The sequence below is a fragment of the Leuciscus leuciscus genome (assembly GCF_965113295.1).
Source record: "Leuciscus leuciscus genome assembly, chromosome: 3".
NCBI classification, from domain to species: Eukaryota; Metazoa; Chordata; class Actinopteri; order Cypriniformes; family Leuciscidae; genus Leuciscus; species Leuciscus leuciscus.
In genome coordinates this window covers 677,557-692,556 of record NC_138727.1, presented here as the reverse complement: position 1 = coordinate 692,556, position 15,000 = coordinate 677,557, and the positions used below count along the sequence as shown (strand labels likewise).

Sequence of the window (15,000 nt, the reverse complement as noted above, 5' to 3'; positions counted from 1 at the left end):
TGTGTGTGTGTGTGTGTTCAGATGTTCTAGTACTGATGTGTGTGTGTGTGTGTGTGTGTGTGTGTTCAGATGTTCTAGTACTGATGTGTGTGTGTGTGTGTGTGTGTGTGTGTGTGTGTGTTCAGATGTTCTAGTACTGATGTGTGTGTGTGTGTGTGTGTGTGTGTGTGTGTGTGTGTGTGTGTGTGTGTGTGTGTGTATGTGTATGTGTGTGTGTGTGTGTGTGTGTGTGTGTGTGTTCAGATGTTCTAGTACTGATGTGTGTGTGTGTGTGTGTGTTCAGATGTTCTAGTACTGATGTGTGTGTGTGTGTGTTCAGATGTACAAGCGCTGGAGTTCTGAAGGCTGTCCGGGTCGCAGGGGTCACGACGCTCCCATGATCGCGTACGACGCTCTGCTCGGCGCCGGCTCCAGCTGGGAAGAGCTGTGCAAGCGGGCCATGTTCCACGGAGGTCAGGAACTCTTCTCACACACACCGTCGCATGCAGACCGCGCTCCGCTTTTAAGAGTTCTAGATGCGCTCTTAACCCTCTGGTGCTCTTCGCGTGCCGATCAAAAATGTTGCTTTATTTGAATGAAATTAATGTGCTATATTTTAGTTCGATAATGTTTTTTAATGCATTTTTGCATTTTTAGGGGATTTTATGGCACTAAATTATATTTATGCTGTATTTATAATCCATTTATTCATTTTTTGAGCACAGCCTTGAAAAGAAAATTTCAAACTTAAACTGTCATAAATCTTGAACGCTTGAGAGCGACAGACTCTCTTCTAATCTCTTTTCAAAGACAACACTTGGCAGATTATTGCTGAAGTGGAAAAAGTTTTAAAAAGTGAACTTAAATTATTATTGTTATGAAAAATGTGCAAAAACAAATATATATATATTATTTATAATATATATGAAATATATATATATAAAAAAAAATTACTCTAAAACTGTGAGAAAATCAAAGCCATAAATCTAAACAAGTTGTGTTCGAAATTTAAGCTTGATATCTCAAAAAATGATCTTTCAGTGAGATGATGTTTGGCTGCAGTACCAAACGCTTCCACTAGAGGAAACTCGCCTCTATTGTTTTCAGGACTATTTAACCTGTTCGAATCATGTCCATGTTTTTTTCTGTTCACATAGCAAGTGCCAAAACCTTTACCAAGTTTGGTACCGAAGAGCACCAGAGGCTTAATGAATGTAATAGCCAGAATTCCCATCTGTCTATACAGACCGCCAGTCATTTACCCAGAATGCCTTAGATCAGAAGGTGTAGAGGTTCACTGACTGTGATCTTGCAGGTGAGGGCAGTGCGACGGGTCTGATCGCTGGAACTCTGTTCGGCTTGCTCTACGGGATCAGTCCGGTTCCAGTCGGACTCTATCAGGATCTGGACAAAAGGGACAAGCTGGAAGATCTGGGAGGACGATTATACCGAGCGGCGTCGGTAGAGAAGTAAAGACCTGGACTGAGTCCGTCCATCACCTCCTTATTAACACAGAGTTTAACACACGGTCATGCACTTTATGGACTTCAGCAACATGACTATATTAAACGTGTAGTGGCTGGAAAATATACAAAAGTTAATAATAAAAGTGATCTTTCTGCAAGCGGTCCCACATGAACATTTAAAAAGCAATAGAAGGAATGATTGAGATCTGTAACATGTTACAATAATCTGTGAGTTTATGCATGGATAGTTTGTTCGTTTTAGCTGAGGTCCACTAAATAATATTTTCAGATACAACTTTTGATTTTATTAATGTATTAGTAAATGCTGAAGCTAATGCTTAAGAAGTATTTCCCATTGTTAGTGAATTAGTTAACCAATGTGAATACATTAAAGCTTATATAATCTGACAAATCTGAGTGACTCGAGTGACAGAAGGTGGCGCCAAACTCTTCCCTGTGCTGTAAACTCTGACTATTACCATCCTTTATTGACTATGATCGGCTGGCTGTTTAAACATCATTAAATCTAATAAAAATGGTTTCTCTTGTTTATTAGCATATCAAATATTTCTCATTATACCAGTTAAAAGGGGTGTATGGGAGAGTGGGTGTGGTCAGAGCGGTGGTGGGCGGGGCTAGTTCAGTGATTGACACTGCTCTCAGTTCATTCACTCAGAGATTAAAGATTAATTTGAAGTGTTTTGTATGAGCTCATCACTGACTCTCTGAACATGAAACTCTTTCATTAGAATCTTAATTAAAGACTAATTGGCTTCATCAACAACTCTTTCCTTTAGCTGATGATGTCACATGTATTAACCTGTTAACTTTCACCCCTCTTTCTGACCACAGATCTGAACCTAAATGGTTGTGCTTCATGAATGATCTCTTTTTAAAGAAGAAACTCGGCAGATTATGTGTGAAAGCACTTCAAAAAATTAAAGTGTAAAAAATTGTAGAAGTTTTTATTTTATACAAAATATATATTTTACTAAATAATTTGGCCTGGAACATTTTTTGTCATAATTACATTTTTATATAATTATTACTCTATTACCCTATTCAACGTTTTTTTTTTATCTCATAATGACTTAGTATCTCATAATTTTGATTTATGTCACTGACATTTTATCTCATTTTGATATAATTATAACTTAAAATGCTATTATTTTGACTTTTTGTCATAATTATGACTTTTATCGGACATTAATATTGACAGTAAAAAGTCACAATTGTTGTTACATAAAAAAACAATTGTTTTGTCCTAATTATGACTTTAATCTCATATTTGGACTTTTTGCATCCCATAATTTTAACTTTTTAGCTCATAATGACTTATCTTTTTATCATTATGACTTAATTTTTTATCTTACATTATGACTTTTTATCTCATAATGTGACTTTTTTTTATCTCACAACTTTTTTTTCTACTTTTATGCCATAATTATGCCATATTATCTTATTATTTTGTCTTTTTATCTCATAATGACTTAGTGTCTCTTATAATTTTGACTTTATGTAAAGCAAATGCACTGAACTAAACATTTTTATTTTATAAAAATATATATTTCACAAAATAATTTGGCCTTTAAAACCGCTAGAAAATCAAAGCTGTGCGTCATCTCACCAAGTTGTGTTCCAAATTTGAAGTTGATATCACAAAAATTGAGCTGCTACACGTATTTAAAGTACCGTCTTCATGGTAGTGCAGTGTTCAGAACAGGTGTTTCAGCTTTTGATTGGCACCTGATGATGATTACTAAAATATGTGGCTCCACAGAAACACACTTTTACTCCACAGATCTCAGAGAGACGGCTGCTCGTCCTCCGTCGTCTCGGTGCTGGACTGGCGAATCGTGAAGCGGCTGATCCTGGATCGTTCAACGCTTCCGGAGATCAGGACGATCCTGGAGGATCTTTTGCTTTTCCAGACCCGGGAACATCCAGATTCTCCTCCAGCGCGAGCCGCTCCTCGTCTCTCCTGCTTCCAGCTCCTGCGCTCCAGGTTCCTGAAGAGCGAACCGAAGCCGGTGGTCTCCCGCAGACGAGAAGTGGGATCTCTGAAGAACAGAGAACATCACATTACAGACGTAAACGGGATGAGAGCCAATTCAAGACCTGGGATGAAGAGAAAAGCCTCCCGGGTTCAGGAGGTGCTGGACAGATTTGCAGCAGTGGCGGAGAAGAAGGACGCAAAGAAACGAACACACACGCGAAACACAAGCACGTTAAGCAGCATCATCAAAGCGTTCGAGACTCTAAACCATTCAAAACACAAGATTAAGAAACGCAACAGCAAATCAAATCATGTGTCTGATGTACTGAAGCAACACAGACGTCAAACAGGAGCACAGGACCTGAGTGAGGCCTTCAGCCCAGAGATGAGTGAGAGATGGCTCCTGAATCCTGAGGTTTGGACTTACTCAACGAAACCTCTGGGAGAGACTTTAGAAACGTGCACACAGGTCCTACAGGAGCCAGGAGAAGATCTGCCGCAAGTCACAACCTCAGAACACAAGCAGGAACGTTCATCAGAAGAGCATTCAGAAGAGCGTTCAGGAGAGCGTTCAGAAGAACCTTCAGAAGAGCGTTCAGAAGAGCGTTCAGAAGAGCGTTCAGAAGAGCGTTCAGAAGAGCGTTCAGGAGAGCCTTCAGGAGAGCGTTCAGGAGAGCGTTCAGAAGGGCGTTCAGAAGAGCATTCAGCAGAGCGTTCAGAAGAGCGTTCAGAAGAGCGTTCAGGAGAGCGTTCAGAAGGGCGTTCAGGAGAGCATTCAGCAGAGCGTTCAGAAGAGCGTTCAGAAGAGCGTTCAGGAGAGCGTTCAGAAGAGCGTTCAGAAGACCGTTCAGAAGAGCCTTCAGAAGAGCCTTCAGAAGAGCCTTCAGAAGAGCCTTCAGGAGAGCCTTCAGAAGGGCGTTCAGGAGAGCATTCAGCAGAGCGTTCAGAAGAGCGTTCAGGAGAGCGTTCAGAAGAGCCTTCAGAAGAGCCTTCAGAAGAGCCTTCAGAAGGGCGTTCAGGAGAGCATTCAGCAGAGCGTTCAGAAGAGCGTTCAGAAGAGCGTTCAGGAGAGCGTTCAGAAGAGCGTTCAGGAGAGCGTTCAGAAGAGCGTTCAGAAGAGCGTTCAGGAGAGCGTTCAGAAGGGCGTTCAGAAGGGCGTTCAGGAGAGCATTCAGCAGAGCGTTCAGAAGAGCGTTCAGAAGAGCGTTCAGGAGAGCGTTCAGAAGAGCGTTCAGAAGACCGTTCAGAAGAGCCTTCAGAAGAGCCTTCAGAAGAGCCTTCAGAAGAGCCTTCAGGAGAGCCTTCAGAAGGGCGTTCAGGAGAGCATTCAGCAGAGCGTTCAGAAGAGCGTTCAGGAGAGCGTTCAGAAGAGCCTTCAGAAGAGCCTTCAGAAGAGCCTTCAGAAGGGCGTTCAGGAGAGCATTCAGCAGAGCGTTCAGAAGAGCGTTCAGGAGAGCGTTCAGAAGAGCGTTCAGAAGAGCATTCAGGAGAGCGTTCAGAAGAGCCTTCAGAAGAGCCTTCAGAAGAGCCTTCAGAAGAGCCTTCAGAAGGGCGTTCAGGAGAGCGTTCAGCAGAGCGTTCAGCAGAGCGTTCAGAAGAGCGTTCAGAAGAGCGTTCAGGAGAGCGTTCAGAAGAGCGTTCAGAAGAGCATTCAGAAGAGCATTCAGAAGAGCCTTCAGGAGAGCCTTCAGGAGAGCCTTCAGGAGAGCGTTCAGGAGAGCGTTCAGAAGGGCGTTCAGAAGGGCGTTCAGCAGAGTGTTCAGCAGAGCGTTCAGAAGGGCGTTCAGGAGAGCGTTCAGGAGAGCGTTCAGAAGAGCCTTCAGGAGAGCGATTAGGAGAGCGTTCAGGAGAGCGTTCAGGAGAGCGTTCAGGAGAGCGTTCAGGAGAGCGTTCAGAAGAGCGTTCAGGAGAGCGTTCAGGAGAGCGTTCAGAAGAGCGTTCAGGAGAGCGTTCAGGAGAGCGTTCAGAAGAGCATTCAGAAAGAATGAATGAGGAGAACGCATGTCATCCTCCAACGGGAGAAATAGCGAAGTACAGGAGCATCAACTACTGCGACCCTTCAGTGAGACGCACCTACATCCCGAAAACCATCCGCTTCACCGACACCTTCAACTTCTGAAGACTCTTACATGCATTTGATGTTTATTATACCAAAAATATAAACTTTCTATGTTACATAAGTCATAATGTTCTGGCAAGGTTCTCTCAAAGCTATGAACAAACTTTCTCAAACGTCTTCAAAACGTTAGCACAAAAACATTATTTATACATCGTTCATGGAACGTTTTTCTGAAAATTTTGTTGGATGTTCGTCTAACGTTTTTAAAAGCTACTTCTACGTTCAGAGAACATTCAAAAGTAACATTCCCATAATGTTGAATGATGATAAAATAGAGAAAACATTCCCTTAACGTTTTATATAACGTTTTCAAAACTGGATGTTTTGAATGTTAAGAAAAGATTCACAAATAACGTTTTCAGAACTTAATGGGAACGTTTGCAAAACCTTCTAAGAACATATATTTGTTAGCTGGGATTAAGGCACGTTCACACCCAGAACAATAACTATGGGTACGTACGTTTAAACAACAACGATATGCTTAAAACGGAGAAGATTTTCCTTTGAGTTTTTCGCGTACAGACGACACCATTATCAAAACGATCCCCAAAACAGATCTGTGAAAACGATTAAAAACGCAGTATTCTGCTGCCAGGCCAGTAGATGGCGATGAAACACTATACTGGACACGTAATACGCAGTTTTCAAAAACGTGCACTTTGAAACTGGTTTTCAAAAGTTTGCGTTTTCAGGCCCTCAAAACGCCGTTGTCGTGTAAACGAACGACCAAAACGCATAGAAAGTTTTACGTTTTTAGTACACTAACGCACAATATCGCTCTGTTTATTTATCGTCTGTCGCTTTAAAAGCTCGAGCTCTTTAGAGCAGGATGGATTCTGATTGGCTGTCAATGTTTTTATCGTTCATCAGCGGAAAAACAAAGTCGTTCTGAAAATGTTTTCAAAAATCTCGTTCCTCTGTGCCGTTATCTTTATCGTCATTGGTGTGAACGCACTTTTAGAGCTGGACGATTAATCGTTTAAAGATCGTGACCTCGATTCAAACACCCACACAATTGCTAAATGACAATGATTCGACAAGTACGATCACATCGAACGTTCAGATCTGCATTTGACCCAGAAAAAGCAGTTATCATGTATCACTATTTCTGTTTCAAATACTCTTATTATCACTGAAGTACTGGGATAAAAGATAATAGTTCGGAAATAAACACTGATGTCTACGGTAGCGATCAAAATAGAGTAAATCACCGCTTGAAAGTAACATGACGCTTCGCCTGTTATATCGATTACATTGTTACACCAGTAGGTGGCAACAAGTGGCTACAAAAACGCTGATTCATCCAGTAATGAAGCAAGTATTTATAAGTTAGTCATTGAATCATTCATTCAACCTTTTTTAAATAATTCATTCAGATCAAATAAACATTCCGAAGAGACTGTTAAAAAAAATTATTTGTCATTGAATCATTCAAGAGATTTGTTCAAAAACGCTGATTCATCCAGTAATGAAACAAGTGATTTATGTGAGTCATTGAATCATTCATGATTTTTTTTAACTTTTTAAGTAATTTAGATAAATTAAACATTTTAAATAGACTGCAGCAATTACCATTTTGTCAGAAGCTCTAGTAAATGAGGTTATTTTGTTTAGTTGTTCGTTCAGAAGAATCATGATCTCATCTTAGAAACCATATAATATCTATGTTAGAAACTAGCAGCTGTAGTTTATGTCTACACACCAAACATTTCATACACTAAACAGCGTCTGTGGGGCTCATGCAAATCCACCTGTGTTTATTTTAAACAATGCAAAACCCTGACGCCACAGAAACACACTCTGGTCTGCGCGAGTTCTGGGGTTTTCCAGTTCACGTTAGAGATTCTGTTCCTCAGATTCCTCCTGTTCACTGATGTCGTAGGAAAACGAAATAAAACTAAAAAGGAGTTTGGATTAGTAGATAGTAAAGTGAACTAACAGGCCCCAAATCTAAACCACCAAGAACACATTCAGTCATGATCAACGTCTCTTATATGAGCGTGTAAAACGGGTTAAACTCTATGAACACAGACACACCCCGATCACAATAAAGGTGCGTCAGGCCTCAGGAGAGTCACGTGACCAACACTGCTTTATATCCGCTGTTCATCTCATCTGTCAGATCACAGCATGTGTTCCAGTTAATCTGATCAGGATTAGTTCGCCACTAGTTTAAGATGCTGCATATGCTGGATATGCTGGATGTAGAACTCGTTTCAGCCGGTTCATACTGACCAGAATAGACTAGACAGGCACTTTAATAACAGCAGATTTACATCTCAAAACACAGTAAATCATCCGTCAGTTCAACGAAAACAAGCCTTCGGAAACAGGGCGTCTGTGTTCCTGGAATAATCAAATGTCTGTGGATAATCCACTCAGTTCACCGGCCACAACTGGACCCGGATCAGCGGGATTTACCAGGACAGAAACAGCACAGACACAATCAACCTGATCAAACCAGCAGAAGAATACAGTCTCTTATTTATACTGAAGCTTTATAATGGCCAGCAGACTCACTTTAACTGTAGTGGCCACGATACAGACTGTAATACCGTGGTAGGCTACTGTAATATACACAGGGGCCAATAATCAAGACACTTGTCTTTACCTTTTTTTTGTTATTTAATACATGATATTTTTCAAAAACCTTGTTTATTTCAATGTCAGTGTGATTAAAATGTGTCCAAAACCTGTAAAAAAAATTAAATAAATAAATAAACAATAAGATCAGACTAAATAGGTACATAAATTACATTTAAATAAATAAATAAAATATATAAAAATTATTAGTTATTAATATATTAGATTCAATTAATGTATAAATAATGTATAATTATATAAATCATTTTGAATAATATAAATACAATACATTTAACTGTACATTACTATAGTGAATTGAAAAAAATATAATAATATAGCCTAATATAAATTAATTTTAGATTTATAATATTGATTTTTCAGTGTTTATAAAGGATAGCTGGCGATGATGATCATATTTTGGGGTCTAAAAGATTAAAAACTGATTGAAGCAATACATCCAAGGTCTTTTTTTGTCAGTAAACTTGCAGTCACCTGTTCTCTCACGCGGGAGCTGCTGCTTACAGACAAACTCACACAAGAGTCTTTTGTTTTAGTCGCTCCTCTGAATTTTCCTAAAAAACATTTGGGGACGAAGAGGCGTGACCGTTGCGCACAAAGCCCCGCCCCCTCTGCACTGGGGTGAGAGATTGCGTGGCGAGAGGCGTGGTCTTTGAGCGCATAGTCCCGCCCCTCGGTTTGATTGACGTGCGCACTTGAGCTCCCTGGAGAAATTAATCGTGTTGCTTGGCAAAGTGTTCGGCGTGGATGATGCGCGCGCCCGGCGACCAAACGCGCGTTTAAAACACCAACTACAAGTCAAGAGTGCTTTGATAAAGTTGGAGTGTTGTTGCTCAGTGCGGCTGTTATTACCGGCGCGCGCGACAGGTTGATCTGATCCGCGGCTCTCTGTCCCGCGGGAGAAGACAGGGGCCATTACTGTGGCGTGGGGAAAGTTTGGCTTGCGTGACGCGCGGGAGAGAGTCATTTGCGTCGCGTCTGGAGAGAAGGGTATCAGCCGTGTCCATGAGCGCTACGGATCTGCTGTGAATGGAGTCCCGGAGCTCTGAGTCTGAGGATCACGACCACTGATCATGGAGACGCGCAACGGGACGCGGAGCTCCAATCAGCCGCAGCTGCGCATTAATGTGCCGAGCAGCGCCAGGGAGAGAGCGGCCAGGTACTGCACACTACACTATACTATACTACACTACACTACACTACACTATACTACACTACTGTAACTACAGTACACACTATACCACACTACACTACACAATCAGCCTCAGCTGCGCATTAATGTGCCGAGCAGCACCAGAGAGCGAGCGGCCAGGTACTGCACACTATACTACACTACACTACACTATACTACACTACACTACACACTACACAACACAATCAGCCTCAGCTGCGCATTAATGTGCCGAGCAGCGCCAGAGAGAGAGCGGCCAGGTACTGCACACTACACTATACTACACTACACTACACTATACTACAGTACACACTATACCACACTACACTACACAATCAGCCTCAGCTGCGCATTAATGTGCCGAGCAGCGCCAGAGAGAGAGCGGCCAGGTACTGCACACTACACTATACTATACTATACTATACTATACTACACTACACTACTGTAACTACAGTACACACTATACCACACTACACTACACAATCAGCCTCAGCTGCGCATTAATGTGCCGAGCAGCACCAGAGAGCGAGCGGCCAGGTACTGCACACTATACTACACTACACTACACTACACTATACCACACTACACTACACAATCAGCCTCAGCTGCGCATTAATGTGCCAAGCAGCGCCAGAGAGAGAGCGGCCAGGTACTGCACACTACACTACACTACACTACACTACACACTACACTACACACTATACTATACTACACTACTGCAACTACAGTACACACTATACCACACTACTCTACACAATCAGCCTCAGCTGCGCATTAATGTGCCGAGCAGCGCCAGAGAGAGAGCGGCCAGGTACTGCACACTACACTATACTATACTATACTACACACTATACTATACTACACTACTGCAACTACAGTACACACTATACCACACTACACTACACAATCAGCCGCAGCTGCGCATTAATGTGCCGAGCAGCACCAGAGAGGGAGCGGCCAGGTACTGCACACTACACTATACTATACTACACTACACTACACACTACACTACACTACACTACACTACACACTACACTACACTACACTACACTACACTACACACTACACTATACTACACTACTGTAACTACAGTACACACTATACCACACTACACTACACTATACTACACTACACTACACTACACACTACACTATACTACACTACTGTAACTACAGTACACACTATACCACACTACACTACACAATCAGCCTCAGCTGCGCATTAATGTGCCGAGCAGCACCAGAGAGCGAGCGGCCAGGTACTGCACACTATACTACACTACACTACACTACACTATACTACAATACACTACACACTATACTATACTACACTACTGTAACTACAGTACACACTATACCACACTACACTACACAATCAGCCTCAGCTGCGCATTAATGTGCCGAGCAGCGCCAGAGAGAGAGCGGCCAGGTATTGCACACTATACTACACTACACTACACTACACTACACACTACACTATACTACACTACTGTAACTACAGTACACACTTTACCACACTACACTACACTACACTACACACTATACTATACTACACTACACTACACTACACTACACACTACACTACACAACACACTACACTATACTACACTACTGTAACTACAGTACACACTATACCACACTACACTACACAATCAGCCTCAGCTGCGCATTAATGTGCCGAGCAGCACCAGAGAGAGAGCGGCCAGGTACTGCACACTATACTACACTACACTACACTACACTATACTACACTACACTACACACTATACTATACTACACTACTGTAACTACAGTATACACTATACCACACTACACTACACAATCAGCCTCAGCTGCGCATTAATGTGCCGAGCAGCGCCAGAGAGAGAGCGGCCAGGTACTGCACACTACACTATACTATACTACACTATACTACACTACACACTACACTATACTACACTACTGTAACTACAGTATACACTATACCACACTACACTACACAATCAGCCTCAGCTGCGCATTAATGTGCCGAGCAGCGCCAGAGAGAGAGCGGCCAGGTACTGCACACTACACTATACTATACTACACTATACTACACTACACACTACACTATACTACATTACTGTAACTACAGTACACACTTTACCACACTACACTACACAATCAGCCTCAGCTGCGCATTAATGTGCCGAGCAGCGCCAGAGAGAGAGCGGCCAGGTACTGCACACTACACTATACTATACTACACACTACACTACACTACACTACACTACACACTACACTACACTACACTACACTACACTACTGTAACTACAGTACACACTATACCACACTACACTACACAATCAGCCTCAGCTGCGCATTAATGTGCCGAGCAGCACCAGAGAGCGAGCGGCCAGGTACTGCACACTATACTACACTACACTACACTACACTATACTAAAATACACTACACACTATACTATACTACACTACTGTAACTACAGTACACACTATACCACACTACACTACACAATCAGCCTCAGCTGCGCATTAATGTGCCGAGCAGCACCAGAGAGCGAGCGGCCAGGTATTGCACACTATACTACACTACACTACACTACACACTACACTATACTACACTACTGTAACTACAGTACACACTTTACCACACTACACTACACTACACACTATACTATACTACACTACACTACACACTACACTACACTACACACTACACTATACTACACTACTGTAACTACAGTACACACTATACCACACTACACTACACAATCAGCCTCAGCTGCGCATTAATGTGCCGAGCAGCACCAGAGAGAGAGCGGCCAGGTACTGCACACTATACTACACTACACTACACTATACTACACTACACTACACACTATACTATACTACACTACTGTAACTACAGTATACACTATACCACACTACACTACACAATCAGCCTCAGCTGCGCATTAATGTGCCGAGCAGCGCCAGAGAGAGAGCGGCCAGGTACTGCACACTACACTATACTATACTACACTATACTACACTACACACTACACACTACACTATACTACACTACTGTAACTACAGTATACACTATACCACACTACACTACACAATCAGCCTCAGCTGCGCATTAATGTGCCGAGCAGCGCCAGAGAGAGAGCGGCCAGGTACTGCACACTACACTATACTATACTACACTATACTACATTACTGTAACTACAGTACACACTATACCACACTACACTACACAATCAGCCTCAGCTGCGCATTAATGTGCCGAGCAGCACCAGAGAGCGAGCGGCCAGGTACTGCACACTATACTACACTACACTACACTACACTATACTACAATACACTACACACTATACTATACTACACTACTGTAACTACAGTACACACTATACCACACTACACTACACAATCAGCCTCAGCTGCGCATTAATGTGCCATGCAGCACCAGAGAGCGAGCGGCCAGGTACTGCACACTATACTACACTACACTACACTACACTATACTACAATACACTACACACTATACTATACTACACTACTGTAACTACAGTACACACTATACCACACTACACTACACAATCAGCCTCAGCTGCGCATTAATGTGCCGAGCAGCACCAGAGAGCGAGCGGCCAGGTATTGCACACTATACTACACTACACTACACTACACACTACACTATACTACACTACTGTAACTACAGTACACACTTTACCACACTACACTACACTACACACTATACTATACTACACTACACTACACACTACACTACACTACACACTACACTATACTACACTACTGTAACTACAGTACACACTATACCACACTACACTACACAATCAGCCTCAGCTGCGCATTAATGTGCCGAGCAGCACCAGAGAGAGAGCGGCCAGGTACTGCACACTATACTACACTACACTACACTATACTACACTACACTACACACTATACTATACTACACTACTGTAACTACAGTATACACTATACCACACTACACTACACAATCAGCCTCAGCTGCGCATTAATGTGCCGAGCAGCGCCAGAGAGAGAGCGGCCAGGTACTGCACACTACACTATACTATACTACACTATACTACACTACACACTACACTATACTACACTACTGTAACTACAGTATACACTATACCACACTACACTACACAATCAGCCTCAGCTGCGCATTAATGTGCCGAGCAGCGCCAGAGAGAGAGCGGCCAGGTACTGCACACTACACTATACTATACTACACTATACTACATTACTGTAACTACAGTACACACTATACCACACTACACTACACAATCAGCCTCAGCTGCGCATTAATGTGCCGAGCAGCGCCAGAGAGAGAGCGGCCAGGTACTGCACACTACACTATACTATACTACACACTACACTACACTACACTACACACTACACTACACTACTGTAACTACAGTACACACTATACCACACTACACTACACAATCAGCCTCAGCTGCGCATTAATGTGCCGAGCAGCACCAGAGAGCGAGCGGCCAGGTACTGCACACTATACTACACTACACTACACTACACTACACACTACACTATACTACACTACTGTAACTACAGTACACACTATACCACACTACACTACACAATCAGCCTCAGCTGCGCATTAATGTGCCGAGCAGCACCAGAGAGCGAGCGGCCAGGTACTGCACACTATACTACACTACACTATACTATACTACACTACACTACACATACTATACTACACTATACTACACTACACACTATACTATACTGCACACTACACTACACTATACTACACTACACTATAATACACTATACTATACTACACTATACTATACACTACACTACACACTATACTATACTACACTATACTATACTACACACTATACTATACTGCACACTACACTATACTGCACACTACACTATACTACACTATACTACACTACTGTAACTACAGTACACACTATACCACACTACACTACACAATCAGCCTCAGCTGCGCATTAATGTGCCAAGCAGCGCCAGAGAGAGAGCGGCCAGGTACTGCACACTACACTATACTACACTATACTACACTACACTATACTACACTACTGTAACTACAGTACACACTATACCACACTACACTACACAATCAGCCTCAGCTGCGCATTAATGTGCCGAGCAGCACCAGAGAGAGAGCGGCCAGGTACTGCACACTACACTACACTACACTACACTACACACTACACTATACTACACTATACTACACTACTGTAACTACAGTACACACTATACCACACTACACTACACAATCAGCCTCAGCTGCGCATTAATGTGCCGAGCAGCGCCAGAGAGAGAGCGGCCAGGTACTGCACACTATACTACACTACACTACACTACACTATACTACACTACACTACACTACACTACACACTATACTATACTACACTACTGTAACTACAGTACACACTATACCACACTACACTACACAATCAGCCTCAGCTGCGCATTAATGTGCCGAGCAGCGCCAGAGAGAGAGCGGCCAGGTACTGCACACTACACTACACTATACTATACTACACTATACTACACTACACACTACACTATACTACACTACTGTAACTACACTGTACTACACTACTGTAACTACAGTATACACTATACCACACTACACAATCAGCCTCAGCTGCGCATTAATGTGCCGAGCAGCACCA

At 42.5% G+C, this 15,000-nt stretch overlaps 2 protein-coding genes across 2 annotated transcripts in view; both read left to right on the top strand.

The window, feature by feature from the left end:
- The window catches only part of adprhl1 (ADP-ribosylhydrolase like 1), a 9,797-nt gene extending 7,794 nt beyond the window's left edge, over positions 1-2,003 (top strand). The window contains exons 6-7 of the mRNA XM_082163898.1: positions 320-452; positions 1,295-2,003. Of these exons, the coding sequence (XP_082020024.1) occupies positions 320-452; positions 1,295-1,452 (291 nt within the window). The 3' untranslated portion in view covers positions 1,453-2,003. The remainder of the gene's footprint in view (positions 1-319; positions 453-1,294) is intronic.
- A 6,869-nt stretch (positions 2,004-8,872) lies between these two features.
- grtp1a (growth hormone regulated TBC protein 1a) overlaps positions 8,873-15,000 on the top strand; it is a 39,974-nt gene continuing 33,846 nt past the window's right edge. Inside the window, exon 1 of the mRNA XM_082163894.1 lies at positions 8,873-9,320. Within this exon, the coding sequence (XP_082020020.1) occupies positions 9,235-9,320 (86 nt within the window). The 5' untranslated portion in view covers positions 8,873-9,234. The remainder of the gene's footprint in view (positions 9,321-15,000) is intronic.